We start from the raw sequence: 21,003 nt of genomic DNA, 5'->3' as shown, positions 1-21,003 counted from the left end.
TAAATATTAAAATAGGAGGGCAAAAACTAGAGCAGGTAAAACAATTTACGTATCTCGGAAGTGTTTTTTACCAACATGGTCAAAGTAGTAGGGACGTAAGGAGAAAATTTTTGCTAGGCAAAGAGGCTTTCACAAGGAGGTGTGAGCATACGCAGCGACCCATACCAAGTAAAAAACTATCCTCTTTACATCCAAGCCTAATCTCCCACAGAACTGCCATCAGGCCTTACTTCGTGGCTATTGCTACCTCTTTCATCTGTTTTGCGGCATCCTTACTCCCCCCTTCCTGCCATGATGTTGGTGGCAAGATTAGGGGTTTGGGATGCTCTTCATTCAGGTGGTTTTTCCTCTCATACTCCTCTTTCTTCTAATCTTGTCTCTCTTATATTCTATCTTCATTAATCTTTTCTCAATGTTCATTCGTCTTTCTCTTCTGCTCTTCGAATTCCAGTCCTCTTGAACTTTCGATGCAAAGATATTGACTGCTCTCCATGCCTCCTTTGATGATATCATCACCTCCATCAACCTTTCTGGAATTATACTCTGTTTAATCGTCATTTTTAGCTCTATCCTAGCTTCATCATATCTAGGGCACTTTGAGGAACACATGTTTTCTATATTTGCTGACTCCTACACAGGATGGGCACTCTGGGGACTCCTCGTGCTGGAATTTGTAGAGGTAGCCTCGGTAGCACCCATGGCCTGATAGCATCTATGTCAGGTAATAGTTGACCTCACTGTGACTGCGATTTAGCCACTGGTCCATTTCGGGAATCAACCGTTTCATCCATCGGCCCTTAGTCAAGTCATCCCAACTTTTCTGCCACCGTTCTAAACTCCTTTTACGTTATTCAGTTTTCAGGTCCTCTTCTTTTTCTTGTCTTTCAGATCTCATTGAGGTTTCCTTCATTTGAAGATCTCCTTCCGTTCTTCCACTAGTATTTCTATTTGCAGCAATCCTGAGATGACTTCTACTGCTTCCTTGGACACCGTGCAGAATCCACTTGCTACTCGTAGGGGGCACTTAGCTGATATACGGACGTCACTTTCTTATGCATGCTCTGGGTTGCAAGTGCATCGACTCAAATTTCAATGCCATACATTATTACCGATGTGGTGATTGATGTAAGGAGTGCTCTCCTCTTTTGCTTTGGACCTCCGACGTTGGGCATGAGCCGTGATAGGGCCTTGCCAAACTGCAGCTGCCTTTGAGCTTGCGCTCTCCACCTGGGCTTTGAAATTCAGACGTGAGTCAATCTGCACGCCAAGGTATCGTAAAGATGACTGGGTGGCAATTTGATGTTCTCCCACTCTCAGAGTTATGGTCTCCAGGGTCTTCCTGCTGGTGACTGGGACCCCTTCTGTTTTGTGTTCGGCCAGCTCTAATCCCATTTGCTCCATCCATTCTTTACACATCTCAAAGGAAACACTGGAGAGGTGGGTGACCTCATCCAGATGCTTTGCCATGATGACCATTGCAACATCGTCACCTAATGCCACTTTGGTCACTCCTCTGGGGCCTTAATTCTCAGGAGCCCATCATACATGATATTCAAAAGTAGCGGTCCAAGCACCAAGCCTTGTGGAACTTCTCTGGTCACATGATGCTGCTTAGGACCTTTGTTGGTGTCATACCTCAGAATTCGGTCTTTTAAATAGCTCCTCACCATCTTCTGTATGTGTCCCGGGACACCCATTTCAGAGAGCACCTCCATAATACGATCCCATCTGACCGAGTTGAATGCATTTTTGATATCTAATGTCACTATCAGGCAGTACTGTTTCCTGCCGTTTTTCCACATTTTGCCAGCTATTGCCTCTCTTGCCTTATTAATGATGAGACTGATGACATCAAGTGTCACGGTTCTGCTGCAATCCCAACTGATTGTCGGATAGATGTCTCTCCGATACTTCTTTGATTCTCCCATAGATTATTCACTCGAAAATTTTTCCTGCCATATCAAGCATGCAGAGTGGATGATAGGATGATGGTTCGTCTGGTGGCTTCTTTCCTTTAGGGAGAAGAACTAGTCTCTGCCGTTTCCACTGAGTGAATCTTTTGTAGCTTTTTTGGGCATATGGGTGAGGGCACTGACTGGATCCTTAGCCTTTTCATTATTACCTTGTATGGTCTACCCTATAGATCACTATTGACCTCTTTCAATAGCTCCTCCTAACATTTCCTCTTGCTGGTCTTGATCACCTTAGCCAGCTTACTCCGGGCATCTTTCTAGATCTTTTCCTCAGTGAAGTAATTGGGCTTACGCCTATTCCTTTTAGCCTGTCTTCTTGTTTGAATGCATTCTCACTCAACGTAACATAGCTATTATGTCATTCCACCAGTATACAGGTAATTGTCGATTACCTTTTCCTTTACACGGCATTGTTAGGTCACATGCCTTGGTTATCCAACTCGTAACCTCCTTCACCTCATCGGTTGCATTTCTTGCAATGACTGGCCCTCTTTCCAGCGCTGCAGTAAAAAGTTCGCGGTCGAAAGCGCTGACCTTCCATCCAACCAAGTTTGTCTTTTTAGGTGATGGCACTCTCCCTGGATTGGCAGTAAACACCTCGCAAGAGATCAGATGGTGATAACTGAGGTGTAAGATGTCCGTTACCTCCCAGTCATTGTTGTTGTCTGAAGCGCGACATTGACTGACAAAGGTGAGGTCCACAATTGAGCATTTGCCTCCTTTCTCAAAGGTCCATTTGTTCCCCTTGTTAAGAAACACGACATCTACGCTGCTGAATGCTTCCAGTAGCACCTGGCCTTTGGGATTTGCCACCTTGCTTCCCCAGTCAACTGCCCAAGCATTGAAGTCTCCCACAGGAGTGTCCCCTGGCATCTGCAGTTAGCCTATCAAGGAAGTCAGCAAAATGACTTAAGTCATAACTGGGTGATGCATAGCAGCTGTATAAGTGAATGTCTTCAAGTTTAGCCCTTACAAATTCTCTTTGTGCATTCTCGTTGGTACTCTGGAATGGAAGGCCATTGCACGACCAGATAGTCACTTTTCCAGTTGAATCAGAAATCCATTGCCATCTTTTGTGCTTCCTGCACAGTCAGGAAATTGGCAACAGATCAAGTTTACTTGTGCATGTGTGAGTATGTTTGTGTGTCTAAGTGTGTTTTTTCCCAGTAGAGTTGGAGAATGCTCTACACACCATCGTGAGCCATCAGGACTCGTGGTGTGTGGGACTCTCCCACGGTGAGCACTTTAGCCAACAGTGACCCATCCCTCAGCCTACTCACTAAACTCCCAAACTTCTTTTTGTGCCTGCCCGCCAGAAACTGCCATTTGGCATTACTTCGGTAGGGCAGACATGCCTCTTAGGCCACTTCTGGTATTGATTCAGTCCTCTTATGACGCTGCTGCGATTCTTCCTTCTTCAATTTGCCTGATGCGGCTCAGATCCTCTACTATGGTTGTCGCCAAAGTAACTGCAGCATTCCAGTCTGCCTCTGATCTAAGCAGACAGGACCCCGAACCTTCCAGGGTCATGGGACCTTGCCATGTGCTATGAAATGCGTCTCTTTCCTCGGTGAATCTTGGACATCGAAACAAGATGTGCTCCACATCCTCATCCTCACCAAGGCAGCCTGGGCAATCTGCTCAACTATACACCCCAATGTGATGTAGAAAGCTGCATAAGTTTCCGGTACCGGACACCGGCCGGAAGTTACCGGCCGGTAAGTACCTGGGTGAGCTGGAACGTTACATTGTCATGTCCTCTGCCAATCCATGCTAAGATGTCCGGGACAATTCTATGAGTCCGTCAACCCTCCTTGGCTGCATCCCACCTCTGCTGCCACTCCTCCATCATTTCCAATGGCCATCGATTGTAACTACTCCAATGAGCTTCCTCAGATCTCGCATTTTGCCACCATCTTTGGTAGTTCCTGGCACGTTCCTTTGCCAGGAGATCTATCAGAGGAAGTCCCCCAATCACGGAAAGGGTGATGCCAGATACCAACTGATAGGCTCGTGTAACCCTGAGGGCCACTGTCCTATAAGCTTGACGGCAGGTTTCTCCATAACTTCCATTCTTGATCAGTGCACCGGACCATACTGGTGCCCCATACAAAATCACAGAAGTAACCACAGTAGCGAGTGGTCGCTGCTTAGGTTCTCTTGGCCCTACAATGTTGGGCATAATTCCTGCCAACGCTCCAGCCACCTTCAATGCCTTTGAGCCCACCTTTTGGAGGTGTTCCTTGAAAGATGCCTGCCATCAAGGGTCACCCCCAGAGATCTTATCGCATCCGCTGTTCGTATTGCCTTCCTTCTACTATGAAGGTGGCATCTGTCCTTGGTGTGTGCTTTAAGTATTGCTTCCATTTTTTCTGCTGCGAGACTCAAACCATGGTCTTTCAGCCAATCAGATACCTGTTCAATGGATCGATCCGACAGGTATTGAATCTTCTCCACGCTTTTAATGCTCACGACCAGTGCTGCACCATCAGCAAAGGCCATGATTGACACCTCCTCTTGGAACTACAGTCTGAGCAAGCCATTGTATATGATGATCCAGAGCAGGGATCCCAGAACAGAACCCTGTGGCACTCCTCCTGTGATGTTGTATGAGTGAGCTCTGTCGCCAGTGTCGTAGACTAATGTCCGGACATAAAGATAGCTTGAGATTATCTTTCGCAGGTGGAGCTGCATTTAAGGCGCTCCAATGCCTTCATTATATCTTTCCATCTAGCTGAGTTAAAGGCATTATGAATGTCCAATGAAATATTAGCACACATTCGTCTTGCGCTTCTACTTTCCTTAATGGCATCCTTGGCCAGATTTACAATGCGGCCTATAGCGTCAATGGTTGATCGACCTCTCCTGAGACCAAACTGATTATTGGAGAAGCCCCCAGCTTGTGCAACAGCCACCTCCAGTCTAACGGAAATTATTCACTTGAAAAGCTTACCAGCTATGTCAAGCATGCATAGCAGTCGGTAAGCGGACGGCTGTCCAGGTTGTTTATCTCCCTTCGGGAGAAGTACCAACTTCTGCCTCCTCCACATTATCGGAAAGTATCCTTCCCTCAGACACTCGTTAAGTTTTGCCCTGAATGGTTCTGGAGTTTTAAGAGCAGCTACCTTTATAGCCAGACCCGGCACACCTTCAAGTCCTGGGCATTTGCCCACCCCTATTCTGAAAGCCGCCGCTCAATTCAGCTTCACCGACCTCAGGTACCTCTTCTGTATCCTGGAACCTTCTCAAGCCTGTTCCAGCTGCCCTCTCCTACTGCTTTGGAAATGTGTCCAACAACCTGATTGAGGAAGTCTAGACTAGACGGACTTTTTACACTCCTGGGCTTCACCTTACTCATACCCATTTTGTATGGTCTGTCCCATGGATCGTGCTCAACGTCTTCACAGAACTCGTACCAAAACTTTCTTATGGTAGTTTTTATGGCTCGTTTTAGTTCTCTGCGATGTCTCATTGATAGCATGAAGCTCCTGGAATCGCAGTCTGTTCTTCGCTCGTTGCTGTTTCCTCCTGGACCGCAGACACACCCGTCGTAGGGGGGCAATATCCTCATTCCACCAGTAAACTGGAGGGTGACCGTGAGCGTTAGTTTTTATAGCCATTGAGGAATCACAGGCTGTCGTCAGTACCTGACTCAGATGTCGGGATCTCTCTTCTGCAGTTCCACAGATCTTAGTTTCCCGCAGCATATAAAGGAATACCTCCTCTTCAAAAGTGTTCATAGCCCACTTCTTCTCCCACCTCGGCTTCATCTCAACTTTCCCACTGCCATTTTGCAGCCTGTACACAAGAGCTTGGTGGTTGCTTCCCGTGCAACGATCGCTAACTCTCCAGCCATAATCTTTCCCCATCAATTTAGAATCGATGAAGATCAGGTCGACTATAGATGACTTGCCAGCCTTGATAAACGTAGGGGCTGCTCCCATATTGGCGAGCTCCAATTCTAGCGTCGCAACCGCTTCGAGCACTTCCCGGTCCCTGGTGTTTGTCTTCGTGCTTCCACACTCTATTGCCCATGCATAGAAATCCCTAGCAATGAGCACTGATGTGTGTGTGTGCATATAAAAATAAATAAATATATATATATATATAAATATATATATATATATTTTTTTTTAAGGTAATCTACCGGTTAAGGTAGGTTTTTCGATGGACACAAATACCAAACAAATATTTTATTACTCCTACAAAACACAAAATCCATCATCCTACTCTATATCAGGTCCCTCTTCATCTCTGAGTACTTTCTTCCTCCCTTCATCCCATCCAACATCCCTATCCTGTTCCTTCCCTTTCCTCTTTTGCCCAACATTCTACCCTCTATCACAGTCTTCAACATCCCACTTCCGGTCAACACCCCCTTCATCCACTTTTCCTGCCTCCATAGGATTGCTCCCAACAAACCCCTCTCTTTGCCCACCATACCAAGTACTTCCTCATTTGTTTTCTTCTCTGTCCATTTCACCTTCTCCATTCTTCTCCACACCCACATTTCAAAAGCCTCCAGTCTACGTCTATCCTCCTGCTTCAATGACCACGTTTCCGCACCGTACATAGCTACGCTCCATATCAAAGTTTTTACGACTCTTTTCTTAACATCCTTACTCAAAGTCCCCGTTATCAACTCCCTCCTCCTTGTGAAAGCCTCTTTGCCTAGCACAATTCTCCTCCTTATGTCCCTACTACTTTGAATGTGTTGGTCCAAAACACTACTGAGATACGTAAACTGTTCTACCCGCTCTAGTTTTTGCCCTCCTATTTTAATGTTAAGCTTGGCCTTTTTTTTCCTAGAAAATCGCATAACCTTTGTTTTCTTAATATTGATTCTCATCCCATACCTGTCGCACTGAATTTCCACTTCACTCAGCAATGCTTGCAGCCCCTTGGCTGACTGACAAACTAAGGCTTGGTCATCAGCAAACCTAACTGATTTTACGAATCCCACGCCCACTTTCATTCCTACCTCCAGTTCTTCCCATGCCTCTTTGATCATTTCCTCTGCATACAGCTTGAACAGCAACGGTGATAATAGGCAACCCTGCCTTACACCCCTTCCTAACACTGGCCATCCTGACTCCCCGTTTCCCACCCGCACCTGAGCAGTCTGAGACATGTACAGGTTGCGGATTAGCCTCCTTTCCCTCCAATCTATTCCTATTTTCTGCAATATACTCATTAGTTTTTCCCAATTCACCCTATCAAACGCTTTTTCGAAATCTACGAAACAGGCAAATACCTACTGGTTGTGTTCTATATTCCTCTCGATTAATAATCTCATTACTGCAATGGCATCACGCGTACCTCTCCCCTTCCTAAACCCAAACTGATCATCCCCTAAGTAATCATTTGCCCTGCTCTCTATCCTTTTGTTTATGACCCTGAGAACAACTTTAGCTGCGTGGGATATCAAACTAATTGTCCTATAGTCCTTGCATGACGTGGCCTTTACATTTTTCGGAATAGGAACTAAAACTGATCTCACAAAGTCTTCCGGCCAGATTCCCTCCTCATAAATACTACGGATCAGCCCATATAGCCTCTTCCTCCCACATTTTCTTAAGCATTTTAAAAGTTCCACGGGAATGTTATCTACCCCCACGGCCTTATTTAGTTTCATCTCCCTTAATGCCCTTTCTATTTCATGGTCTAGTATGCCTGGACCTAAGCTGTCCTCCTCTACGTCATTTTCTTTTTCAATGTCTAATTTTGTTGGTCTGAGTTCTTTACCATGCAGTTCTTCTATATACTCCTTCCATCTCACTTGGATCTTACCTGCGTCAATTATTACCTTACCCGCCTTATCTCTAACTGTTAGCATAGCTCTTCCTTTCTTACTTCCCGATAACGATTTAACTTTGCTGTACAGCGCACCGATTTCACCCTTCCTCTGCAGACTTTCCATATCCTCGCACTGCGTCTTCCACCATGCTTCTTTTGCTTTATTTGTTGCCCGCCTCAATTTATTGTTCAATTCTTTGTACTTCATTTTGCCTAATTCTGTATTCATATTCTTCCATTTTCTCCACTCATCCATCTTTGTAATCATCTCTTCCGTGATCCATGGTTTCCTAGTCCTTTTAGCGTTAACGGTTCCAATAGTGTCTTTTGCGGCTTTAGACAACCCTTTCTTGATCATTTCCCATTTTTCTTCGATAGTACTGAGCCCTTTGCCATTCTCCATTATTTTCTCTACCGCCTGTTGTTAGGAGTAATAAAATATTTGTTTGGTAGTTGTTTCCATCCAAAAACCTACCTTAAAAAAAAAAAATATATATATATATATATATATATATATATATATATCTATATATATATACCTATTCCGAAAAAGGTAAAGGCCACGTCATGTGAGGACCATAGGACAATTAGTTTGATATCCCATCCAGCTAAAGTTGTTCTCAGGATCATAAACAAAAGGATAGAGAGTAGGGCAAATGATTACTTAGGGGATGATCAGTTTGGGTTTAGGAAGGGGAGAGGTACCCGAGATGCCATTGCAGTAATGAGATTATTAATCGAGAGGAATATAGAACACAACCAGGAGGTATTTGCCTGTTTCTTAGATTTCGAAAAAGCGTTTGATAGGGTGAATTGGGAAAAACTAATGAGTATATTGCAGAAAATAGGAATAGATTGGAGGGAAAGGAGGCTAATCCGCAACCTGTACATGTCTCAGACTGCTCAGGTGCAGATGGGAAACGGGGAATCAGGATGGCCAGTGTTAGGAAGGGGTGTAAGGCAGGGTTGCCCATTATCACCGTTGCTGTTCAAGCTGTATGCAGAGGAAATGATCAAAGAGGCATGGGAAGAACTCGAGGTAGGAATGAAAGTGGGCGGGGGATTCGTAAAATCAGTTAGGTTTGCTGATGACCAAGCTTTAGTTTGTCAGTCAGCCAAGGGGCTGCAAGCATTGCTGAGTGAATTGGAAATTCAGTGCGACAGGTATGGGATGAGAATCAATATTAATAAAACAAAGGTTATGCGATTTTCTAGAAAGAAAAAGGCCAAGCTTAACATTAAAATAGGAGGGCAAAAAGTAGAGCAGGTAGAGCAGTTTACGTATCTTGGTAGTGTTTTGGACCAACACGGTCAAAGTAGTAGGAACGTAAGGAGAAGAATTGCGCTAGGCAAAGAGGCTTTCACAAGGAGGAGGGAGTTGATGACAGGGAAGTTGAGTAAGGATGTTAAGAAAAGACTCGTAAAAACTTTGATATGGAGCGTAGCTATGTTAAGTGCGGAAACGTGGTCATTGAAGCAGGAGGATAGACGTAGATTGGAGGCTTTTGAAATGTGGGTGTGGAGAAGAATGGAGAAGGTGCAATGGACAGAGAAGAAAACAAATGAGGAAGTACTTGGTATGGTGGGCAAAGAGAGGGGTTTGTTGGGAGCAATCCTATGGAGGCAGGAAAAGTGGATGAAGGGGGTGTTGACCGGCAGTGGGATGTTGAAGACTGTGATAGAGGGTAGAATGTTGGGCAAAAGAAGAAAGGGAAGGAACAGGATAGGGATGTTGGACAGGATGAAGGGAGGAAGAAAGTACTCAGAGATGAAGAGGGACCTGATATAGAGTAGGATGATGGATTTTGTGTTTTGTTAGGAGTAATAAAATATTTGTTTGGTAGTTGTGTCCATCGAAAAACTTACCTTAACCGTTAGATTACCTTAAAAAAAAATATATATATATTGATGATACGGAAACACTCACATGGGCAGTATAACAGTGGGATGGTACAATAGAACACAAATAAAATAATAACATTTAAAAGGACACTCACATGGTAAATTGTTTAAGCTTTCAGCCCTTTCGAGGCCTCGGAGAGGGCCGAAAGTCCATCTTACTTGAATAAGGCCTCGGAATTGGCCGAAAGCTGAAATAATTTACCGTGTGAGTGTCCTTTTAAATGTTACTATTTTATTTGTGTTTTATTGTGCTGTCCCAATATATGGGTGTGCATGTGTAAGAGAGAGAGGATTCAAATAAATCAAACTCAATTTATACAAGAATGGCTTTAGTTTCATATAGGTTTAAGATTTCTAAATCCTTGATTTGATCAAATACACAATAACATGCAACAAATAAACCCTGTTCCAGTCAGTTTTTACCTGAGGCTACTTGGAATGAATCGATTCCATAATCTCAAGTGGCTCTGATGAATGTATTCATTATATATACTATAAGATGTACATATTTTCCTTGGTTCGTGAGTGCATGAAAGGACTGTCACCTTTTTAGCAGCGATTGCATGATTTAATCGCCAACTCATCACATGAATATAAACTCATACCTGCTTCACTGAAGACGATATATATACTTATGAAAGGTGGATTTGGATTCATAGCACCCGAAACTTTGAAACCAAAGCTAACAGTTATGGATAAAATTTACTTACACTGGAGATCATTTGATCTATGAATCACAAAACAGTGATTACCTTCACTTTCACATGCAACTAAAAGTCATTGAAAATGATTCCATAGAACATAAGATAAAATGTTTCCTCTTACTGCCCGCAATGGGAGGGTGTCCCATGGGTCACTGATGGGACAATTCCCAACAGAATGGTCTAAATAATGAAAACTAATTGAAATTCTAAGACAACTTAAAATGAAAAGATTTAACTCTCTCAAGCATCTCCCATAGTAAATGTCACTCCACTCCCAAGTACCTGTTACTCAAGCGCGGGCCAAATCATCTAGAGCATAACCATAAAAAGTGCAAGCAAAATTGAGATTAGGAGGCAACTGATGTATCCTCTACGCTCTGCAATTCAAAATATTCTTTCTTAAAATGTACACTTTCACAAAGAGTTCACCTGCAGCAATATTTTACATGCTGACTTTTATTTAAATTTAATTCATGTTTTCCTATGTATAATTTTTAAAATAAAAGATTCTCTAGAAAAAGGACATTGCTCAAAGATATTTCACTTACAGATTCCTGAAATGTGTGGGCTTACTGAAATAGGGTGCAACTCCAATTCAATACAAAAAATGTTCATTACATTACATGTTCAACAACATCAGCATTACATCAGTATAAAATTCACCAGTATTTTCAAAACCACCTTTGCAAAATTTATCAATCTCTCTCAGGATATACGTAATGGTCCATAATGTGTTTTGAGCCACCGAACATGCAGTTCAAATTCTAAACTCACTTCAACATTCAACAGCAGCACCATGTGAGCAAGAGAGGACATCCTCACGTTTCCTCTACAGTACATTCAAGATCAAATTATCTGAGATGCAGAGCTTTGGCTTTGGTAAATTACAGCCCCAGTAAGGTTAACAGTGGCTGCAAGGACAAAAACAGGAAACCATCGACCCCTGGAGGATGTCACCAACTCAGCAGTCATTGGACCGCATAAGATGCCTGGAATGGTAGCCTGGCAGAAGAGAGCAGAGTACACATCATTGAGCGACAGAAAACAATCAGGATCCATCCACTATTAATTCCAGAAATAAATCCAATCATAGCACACAGCACAAGGAGGCCCGGTTCAAGTAAATCCCTACGAAGCTTCCAAATACTTTTTGTAAAATAGAAATTTTTTCATTATATGCTGAAATATTCTGGGCATAAATGCATGACTTGCAAGATTTACAATGAATGCAGACATTTCGCATGGTGGGGGAAGAGAGCAGGTTGTTGGCAGAAATCCAAAGAAGGCAGGAGAAAAATATGGAGGAGATTCTGAGAGCCACTGGGATGGATGCAGACGACAATGATAGAAGGGGAAACGTTGGGTAGATGAGGCAAAGGAAGGAAAGGAACACACCCATTGGATGTAATCAAGGGAAGTTGAAAGTATGTAAGACCAAACAAAAGGATATTGTAAAATGTGGGTGCGGATAGGTGTGGAAGATATATGCGACCAGAAGAGAAAGCAAAAAGGGAAATGTTGGGGGAGGAGACAATGTTGCTGGGAGAGGCTTCGCGAAGGCCTGATGCAGACAGAGCCAATGCAAGGCATTCCCTTCTATTTCATTATTCCCTGGTCCACCAAACTTTCCAGATAACACCAGTAAATTAAGAAAGATTAGAGAGTTGAAAAGGATAGTTCATTTGAGTCCTCATGCTTACAAATTAGGAGTTGCTTTATACCCTTGCTAATTATAATTGCTTGCATTTTCAGTACAGCAACAAATTGGTCACTTTTAAGCCCAACTATTAGCCGCCATTTCGGGTTATCCAAATGAACTTAGTATTCACTTGAACGGCAAGTACAATGCACTAGGTGAGGATGATCCAGAACTAGGACCAGAGTCAGAATTTGTTCACAATTTGGCAATCATGGTGGCCAATCAATCAAGCAAACAATGAAAACGGAGTGCAGTTAGTAAAATCTTACTCAAAATTTTAGTTATTTATTTTTTAACATCATAACATTTGGGATAAATAATTGAGGTGGTTTCCCATTTTTTTCCTCATTACAGTATTTTAAAATTGACAATCACGCAATGGCCACCCAACCAGGGTCAGATGCCTTTGAAAGTGCACAATAGCAAGTTCTTAGAATGCCAAGGTCGTAGTCCACAGAGATGGTCCACGAGGTTAGATGGAAAGAAGTGACAGGGGAAGTACAGAGAATTCAAGAGGGGCTTATCGTAGAACAGGATGTCAGGTTATGTTTTGTTAGAAGAGGCAAGGATATGTGTTATTGCGCCGTAGTATGCACTCTTGTCAATCTAAAACCTACCTTAACCGTAACGTAGATTACTAAACATAATAATAATATTTTAAACATTGTTTAGATTTGTTATCCACTAGCTTTTTTATTTAGAATGTAACGCTCAAGTTTCTTCCATAGAAAGACAAAATAATTTAACTTATATCTTCCCTTTTCTCCAATGGATTAAGATGAAATGACATCATTTTGACTTACTGAAATCCCAAAGAAGGATGTGATACTTCATAAATATCTACTCAGTTGTCATTAGTTTTGTGCTTTAATTATAATTTTTTAACATGAATGCTTGAAAATGTAAACTAAATCATGATTTTACAAAGTAATTGTAGCTACAATGACTATTAACCTCAGGCTGAAATCAACTGAACTTGGAAGTTTTGCAGTGGATTTTCCATATTTTGACAACCTTAAGAAAAAATATTGGCCAATCATCACAGTTATCTACAGTGGGCACAGGGCACGTATCCACCTTTGTTTCCCAAAGTGAAAATAAAATTCAGTAATTGGTGCTCGGCATACATTCGCCTAACATATAGTACATAATACTTAGTAATATAGAGTACATAATACTGCTGGTGAAATAAGAAATATACCATGAGCTAATGGACATGAGTAATATTTAAATTCATCAAATAAAACAGTCCATTCATTTAACTAATTTTTTAAATGAATCGGGAAGCTTTGAAGGTCCCCAGTCATGCATAAATAGGGAGACATTTTATGACGTACAAAAACTGACATCATACACATTAAATGCATAGTGGTAAAGAGGGATGACAGAGGACAAATGATATTACCAGTTAGCAATAAACAAGAATTATTAACTTGAGAGATAGTCGAGGGTGAAATTTCATTTCGACAAACAAGTAAGGACCATACAACTTTGCGTTTCCGGCACATGAACATTGCTGGGACTTCTACAAGAGAGCAGGAATCCCACAACTTGCAGCCAACCTCCTCAGAGAAGGTCATCAGGTAGACTTTATGTCACAAATGATACACAAAGAGAAACAAGGATACAGATGGTCAAACAATTGGCCAGATTGGCCCTTGCACAAAGAAAGGAAATCAATTACAAGGACCAGCTTCCTTCCTTCTCATTCCTCCACATAGGCATTCCACAATCACTTCCGAGGGAACCAACTAATGATCTCTCAGCCCCTTCCCCTGCCCCCCACCAAGTCACTAGGTACAGTCACACCCCTACCTCCCCTCTGCCAGTTAGTAGAAATGACTGACATTACGTAAACAAGGAAATCGTATGATTGCATCCTTACCTAATGGCAGAGCATATATATTTGCAACTGCTTCAGGATACCCATTTGCATCATACAGATGAACGTGCTTTCCCAGGCCCATTTGCTCGTCATGGGATGGCATTTCAGTCTGTCATCACAGATTCTCCCTTTTTCAATAGATTCCATCAGCAGAGATCAGCAAATAGGAAAGGTTTGATGCCAGCTCTCTCCCCAGCATAAGTGGGCCTCTATTTAGGATCAAACTGAGCACCACAGTGACAGGGCAAAATGTTTCAATGGCCCACACTAGGATGAGGAAGAAAGCAAGCTTTGATTCCCAGAGTCCCGAGAGGAACCTGATCCAAAGAACGTTTAAATAAACAGAATCAATATTGTTTATATTCTACCCTGATGTGTGAGTTTCACACGCCATCGGGCTTAATGCTGGGTGAACTCTACCATCACCTGCCAAACCGACCTTCAGGTTAATTACTGTCTTCATGGTTTTTTTAAGGAGAAAAGACAGGGCTGCTTTAAACCACATTTAAACTCGTATAGGCAATTGTAAACATTCCTACACACAGGAGCAGATATGCCATGAGCTTCATCCAACTCAACCTTGGACCTCTTTTGGTGTTTAGCCTTTTGAATAAAATAGCCCCACAAAACTCATTTTACCCATTTTTCTAAATTAAAAAAGGTATGTTACTTCAATGGACTACGAAAATGAAACCACGAGATGATATAGCTGTAACTCGAACAGCATTCTAGATAGAGAGAGATGAGGCTAATTAAAGGCAAACCTTTTTCCAACACTTTGAGTGCCATCTCTTGGATTTTCTACGGAGTTATTAAATGACCCATGCATTATTGCACAAGTCCAATGGATGCTATCCCACAAAACCATACAAATGCAAGGTATTATAGTGTTCCTGTTGATATCCTAATGCATATGATGTACAAGGATCACATTGATGGCCTAAATTTCTTGAAAAGTCAAGAGGAATAATCTGAAAAATTAAAATTAAACCAGCACTGGCAAAAATGAGAACTTGACACTGCAAGCGATTATACATAGACTACCATTATATTGAGCATCCACTTTATTCAGGAAAGGAAGGAGAGGACACAAAGAAAAACACAATAAACCTAGTAAACCAAAACAAGAGGTGAATTACACGAATACATCAATGGACTTCATTAAAAGGCTACTTGACAATAGAAAAAATTCAAGTTTTATTTCACTGCACGAGCTATATTTGGTTTCAAAGAATAAATTGCCACTGAATTAATATCTAACATTTCTAATTAAGACCCTGATGTAGAAAAATGCCCAAAAGCCATTACAATTCTCATTTAGAATCGGATTCATCATTCAATTCACTGAGGAAAAACCTGCTTTGTGCACCCCTGATAATAAATATGATTAAATAGATCATATCAAACAAACCTTCAGGTGGCATGCAAATGTGCTCTGTAGCTCCCCTGTATTACATATCAAGGGTACATATGAGCAAGGAGTTCCAATGATTTACTCTTGAATTCTTCTGAACCAGCTAAATCTTTCAAAAACTTGTGTTTTCTCCAAAACAGAAAAACTTACCAGTGTATTAGAGATGGCAAATGTTATTCCAGCATGGTTAGGAGCTATTTCTGCATGGTTACTCAGGTGGCCAGCTGAATTACAGGCACAAAAGCCCATGGAAATTGAAACTAACCTGTGAATACAATCAGGATTGATAAAATTATTGTTCCAAAGGAATCATAAAAAAAGAGGGGCAATGACATAGAAGCTGAGTCTACAAAAATTGTTACCAGAGTGTTTTTGATATGGGGTAGCAAGCTACTGATGCAGCTGTAACAAAAATCTAGTTGAAAGAATGAATCTCTGGGGCAACGTTGCCCAGAACTGTTAGGTTTCACTCCAATGAGCACAATTATTAGTTAGAAAAATATGTAATGCATTCACTTCAATCAAGACAATGGTTACATATAGGGATATAAATCCCAAGCCAGGGTTCAAGCGCTGGTTAACAACAGCGGGTCACAACCAATTATGGGGATAATAATTCTAGGTCAGAGATGAGCACAAGGCTGCAATCCTACAAATAACCTCTTGGTGGATCCTCACCAAGGGCATTTTGAGGCATACCATTTGAAGGAATAACACTGATAGGTGACAAACAGACAAAGTGGTCCACATAGAAACTGATGTCATGCCAGCAGAGTTACCATACTATATATCCTGAAATATCATGAATGCCCTTAATTCCAGCATTTGAAATAGCATACAGACCGACAGCTAGAACACGAATATGAGAGTGTACTGAATTTTATAATTAATCTATCTTTCATTATTATAATCATCTTCTGGGAATTCCACTGGATCATGGTCTTGCATTGACTACATTGGTAACACTATTTAACCACACTATTTTCCCTGCTAAAAGAAGTCATTACAGCTACAGAGAGCTAACAGATTTCCTTTTCTGGCCCCTTGCGACCCAATTTTAATCAACAAGATAGCATAGAATATTGATGATTATGTATTCCTGCATAAACTGATGCCATGGGAATAGTATGCATAATAATGAACAGGACTAAACATATAATTTTTTTCTTTCCACAAAACAGAATTACCATCACAGATTAGTTTTGCTACACTACGGAATCAATGGGAATCGATTATGCTTCAGTGTAGCAAAACTAGTCTAATAAAAATTCTATTCTATTCTACAAAAAGTTATTTGTTTTGTCCGGCTCATTATAATAGAATTGTACATAGTATTGACCTCTACTGAATTATCCCAAGTATTTATCATTCTGCAATACTTTCTATGTGACTAATTATCATCAGCATATCAATCTTAAGATTGGCGTGCTGCAGTCCTACATTCTTCTCTAATCATACTTGTAACTTCTTCATTGCCTGAGATCTTCCACGTGACACCTTATGGTGTAATTCATATCCTAGTGGCTTGAACCATCACTGTTCTTGCAGTTTTGTCATGTGCAGGATGTCTGTGACATCCCACCTTATTTTTCATTTTCATTTATTAAAAATGTTTTTATTTTATTATTTTTTATACTCTGTAATATTTTGGAAGCTAGCATTTATTTTTATTGTGGCTTCATTAGTTTAAAAAGAAGAGTTTTAGCATACATTGCTGTCTACATACATTATACCCAATTTCACCTATGCTAAGGAAGTAATTTATCTGGCTTAAAATAAATTGTTAAGTATAGCACATTATATATGTTTTAAGCAATCATTATTCACTTTAGAGAGGCTAGCATTCACGTGACAGGTTTCTGTGTTTAACGCATACACCTTTCACACCATTCAGAGCATAATTAATTTTCATGTCATTAAATGGCTATTAAATCCCCTTCTCCCAGCAACGCTTTCACATGCTTCTCTCTCTTACATACCTGAACATTCCCATACACCAACTACTAATCATTTACCAGTTCGTACCGTTCTTCACATCATCACAAGTCATATTTTCACTCTATTTAGTACTTATTTTAAACCAACATAATCTTTTTCTCAAGTCCCATTACCTTCCATATCACTGCAACATAAATCCAACACTTAAGAGTGCCATTCCATTTTCCCATGATTTATATTTTTTTCTTCTAGATTTTCCTAACAGTTTATGATTTCCTACATCAAATCTGTAAGTGCTTATATGCTATTTACAATATTTTGTAACTTTGTTTTGATATTGCTCATTTATTCCAAAAAGATGTCTTTGATGGGTTGGATACAGCAACAGTGAATGATATCTAGGAACAGTAATGCGAACTGTTTCAATTAAGAATTTGAAAATAGTAGCACAATATCGCAGGAATGGCAGAAATTTAAACTCCTTTAACCTGCAATTCCTGTGCTCTAGAATGGTACGCAAATGGAGAATACACCCCATCCCTCTGTGTGGGGAAGAAAGAGAGAAAACCCACACCATCTCATGTGGCAAAGTGAGTGCTGTATGTCGATCACACCAGTGGGCAGCTAAATCTCAAGAGTCTCACGATGAAATTTAACAAAACTTAAAATAAGCAGGTGAGTTAATGCACATCGTACATATGTTAACCTTTCTGTGCTTCATCTGATCATCTAAATTTTAAATGCCTTAAATGTAACTGAACTACATTGTTGAAGTCTATTCAATTTACCACTGAAACGTTATTCATCTTAGTTGCATCAAAACATTGTTCAGTTACACACCTGTATTCTAAGTGCAGGTGCCTTCAAATAAATATAATTAATATATTTATCTACCTCACATTACACTGGAAAAGGGAGATTAAAAACAAGAATTTCCGGTCGAGGGTATGGTTAAGGAAATGAATGACAGATTATGTTCTTCATGAGTTTCCTCTCTTTGATTGATTCTTATTTTTATCTTTTCTTGAGTGAGTTTTAAAATAAAGGTAACTTTTTTCACTTTCCCACAACCTACATAATTTTCCCATGTTACAAGCGAACCCCTTATTTTTGCCAAACCTGACTGACCATGAAAATGAGAATTGGTGGGCTTTTACTATCTTTTGATGACACTCTCTGGTTTGCGAATAGGTGTAATGACTTCTGACTCAAGGCTCCTCTTGCATTGCATCAAAAATCTTCATGTGTGAATCTGAGATATTTAAGCCTCAAAGATTCAGCACAGAATAATGAAAATTCATAAATCAGAGCAAAAAGCACTCCTGGCAAACTAAATCAATTCGCATGGTGAAACTACTGTTTTGGAATGTGCATCACACAACAACAGAACAGTAATTCTACTTACAAGACTGCTACTGCAAGATTATTCACAGAACAAAAGATGAGCAAAGAGAAAGCAGGACCAAGGAGACCAAGATTAGTCATCAGGCGCCTAACAGACAACACAGGCCAGCCACGACGAGAAATCAAGGCATCAGCTGCATGCCCTGCGGCTGCAATATAAAATTGAAAGAATTTCATGAATGACAGCAACAGACAGAGGACAATTATGTTTTTACTCACTACACGCCTCAGTTATGCATTTAAATAACAATATGCAAATGAGTAACTATTTTAAGATTCATTATGCTAAGTGTTTACATACTTGAACTTCTTAATTATGTCTCTATAATGATCTAGAGTTTGAATGACCTGATTCCCACATACATTAAGTAATTAAGTATACAAGGCTGATGCCAAATGAAATTAAACTTGTAGACATACACCAAGGATAAAGCACCAAAAGGAAATTAAATAACTTAACTCAAATTAGAAATTCCATGCACAATTAAATTTTCGGCGATATGTGGTGGCACACACAGTAAATTGTTTAAAATACATTTCACCCCATAAATTTAAGATAATAAAGCCACAGTTATCAATCTGAGGTTTGCTTAATGTGTGAGGGCATGCAGCGCTCACCAAAGACAAAGCCCAACAGGGTATGAAATTCGCACATCAACAGGGTAAAGGGTCCAGTTCCTTTCCCAATGTCAACTATGGTTTCCCAGGAAGATGTGTACCCAAAAGATAACAAAGCTTCAGTGAAGCTGAGAGTGCCCAGAGGAATCACCTCAGAGGAATTAAACCTCACCACAGCCGTTATTAGCCCACCACTCCAACCAATGGACTACAATATCGCGTATCAAAGAGATCTCTTTAGAGTATATTACTGACATGAAAAAATGAATTGGAAACATTAGCAAAGGTGGAATTATTCCCTTACTCCCCATAAAATATGCAAAAAAGTTCACTTTCAAAGACCATTGGCAGTAATTATAGTTCTTCTATATTAAGCTAGTGAAGTTTCAAATGTGCACTGTATCCAGGATTTGAGAAAAGCTCTTGATGGACATACACAGAAAATGCATATAGATTCCGTAGCAAAGAATAGATAAAGAGAGAGACAAAACAGGGAAAGAAATGCAATAGAGAACATATGAGGGTGACAGCTGAGGGTGAAGCATATGTAGGTGAGAAGTTCTTGGCCTAAAAATGAAAGACTGCCAGTATCAGTTAAAAAAAGATTTTATTTTTCTACATATTTTCTACAGTCTCCCTTGACTCCAAACAGTTTTGGTTCAGCATTTCTTCAACTTCAGTATTCCTTCCCAGAAGTGAGAGTCTCGAAGGCTGTAAAAATATCCATCTACGGCCACCTCAGCTTCCTCATTGGATGCAAAACACTTCCCAGAAACAAATTTCTTTGAGTTTGGGAACAGATGGAATTCTGAGGGTGCTAAATCATGACAATAGGGAGGATGGCCGAGCAAATCCAGCACCAAATCCTGTGGTTTACCCATCACCAATGCACATTTGTGAGCAGGTGACAGCAATTAGTCTTGGTTGAAGATCTTTCTTTTCCTTTTTCAAGCCAGGCCTCTACTTGCGAATTTTGGCATCCACCTGGTCAAGAAGGTTGAAGTAATATCGCCTGTAATTCTTCTGTCTTTTTCAAAGGTAATCAATCCACGGGATCCCGTTCTCATCCCATAACACACAGGCCATGACCATTCCACCAGATGCGATCGACTTCGCTTTCTTTGGTGCTGAACCACCAGCTTCCACCCACTGCTTTGACTGCTGTTTCGTTTCTGGCGTGTAGTGGTGGACCCATGGTGACAAATCGCAGCACAACATCGCAGTTCCCCACTTGAATCGATCCAGAAATCGCTGCAAAAATTGTTTGCACTTTTGCTTTTGATTGGCATTCAGCAAATGTGGCACCCACCTTTCGCAGAGCTTTTGCATCCATAATTCTTTGTGCAAGATGTTTTACACCCTATCTTCCGATATCTCCATGGCCTCGGCTATCTCACTCACCTACCCTCGCCTATCGTTCAACAGAATATCAAGCACCTTTCCGATGGTTTCTAGTATGTCACATGGGTCAACTGCGACAGATGAGCAACCATGTTTAAATTCAGCTGCCCACTTTTTAACAGCTGACATTGAAGGAGCAGAGTCCCCGTACACTTTTTTCAACTTTAAATTAACTTCCTTAAAGAGGTTAATCCATCCAAAATGAAGAATTTTATGGCCCCATAAAACTCAAGTTTTTCTATTTTAACTATAAACATGAAAGACTGTAG

The 21,003-nt window shown here is 40.8% G+C and overlaps 1 protein-coding gene across 3 annotated transcripts in view; it reads right to left on the bottom strand.

Annotated features, from left to right (window-relative positions):
* LOC139694932 (uncharacterized) overlaps nt 1–21,003 on the bottom strand; it is a 49,603-nt gene that overhangs the window by 11,339 nt on the left and 17,261 nt on the right. For 2 of the 3 annotated variants that reach the window (XM_071593444.1, XM_071593446.1), the window contains 2 exons: nt 18,717–18,864; nt 15,524–15,638 (listed from right to left, as the gene is read on the bottom strand). In XM_071593444.1, coding sequence (XP_071449545.1) covers nt 15,524–15,638; nt 18,717–18,864 — 263 coding nt within the window. Of the gene's footprint in view, nt 1–9,989; nt 11,378–15,523; nt 15,639–18,716; nt 18,865–21,003 lie in introns of those variants that run through there. The other variant, XM_071593445.1, reaches the window with a different exon arrangement.

The sequence above is a fragment of the Hetaerina americana genome, unplaced genomic scaffold (genome assembly GCF_022747635.1).
Source record: "Hetaerina americana unplaced genomic scaffold, ioHetAmer1.1.p SCAF_6, whole genome shotgun sequence".
NCBI lineage: Eukaryota > Metazoa > Arthropoda > Insecta > Odonata > Calopterygidae > Hetaerina > Hetaerina americana.
Note: the sequence above shows the minus strand (reverse complement) of the source record. Positions and strands in the feature narration are given on the sequence as shown.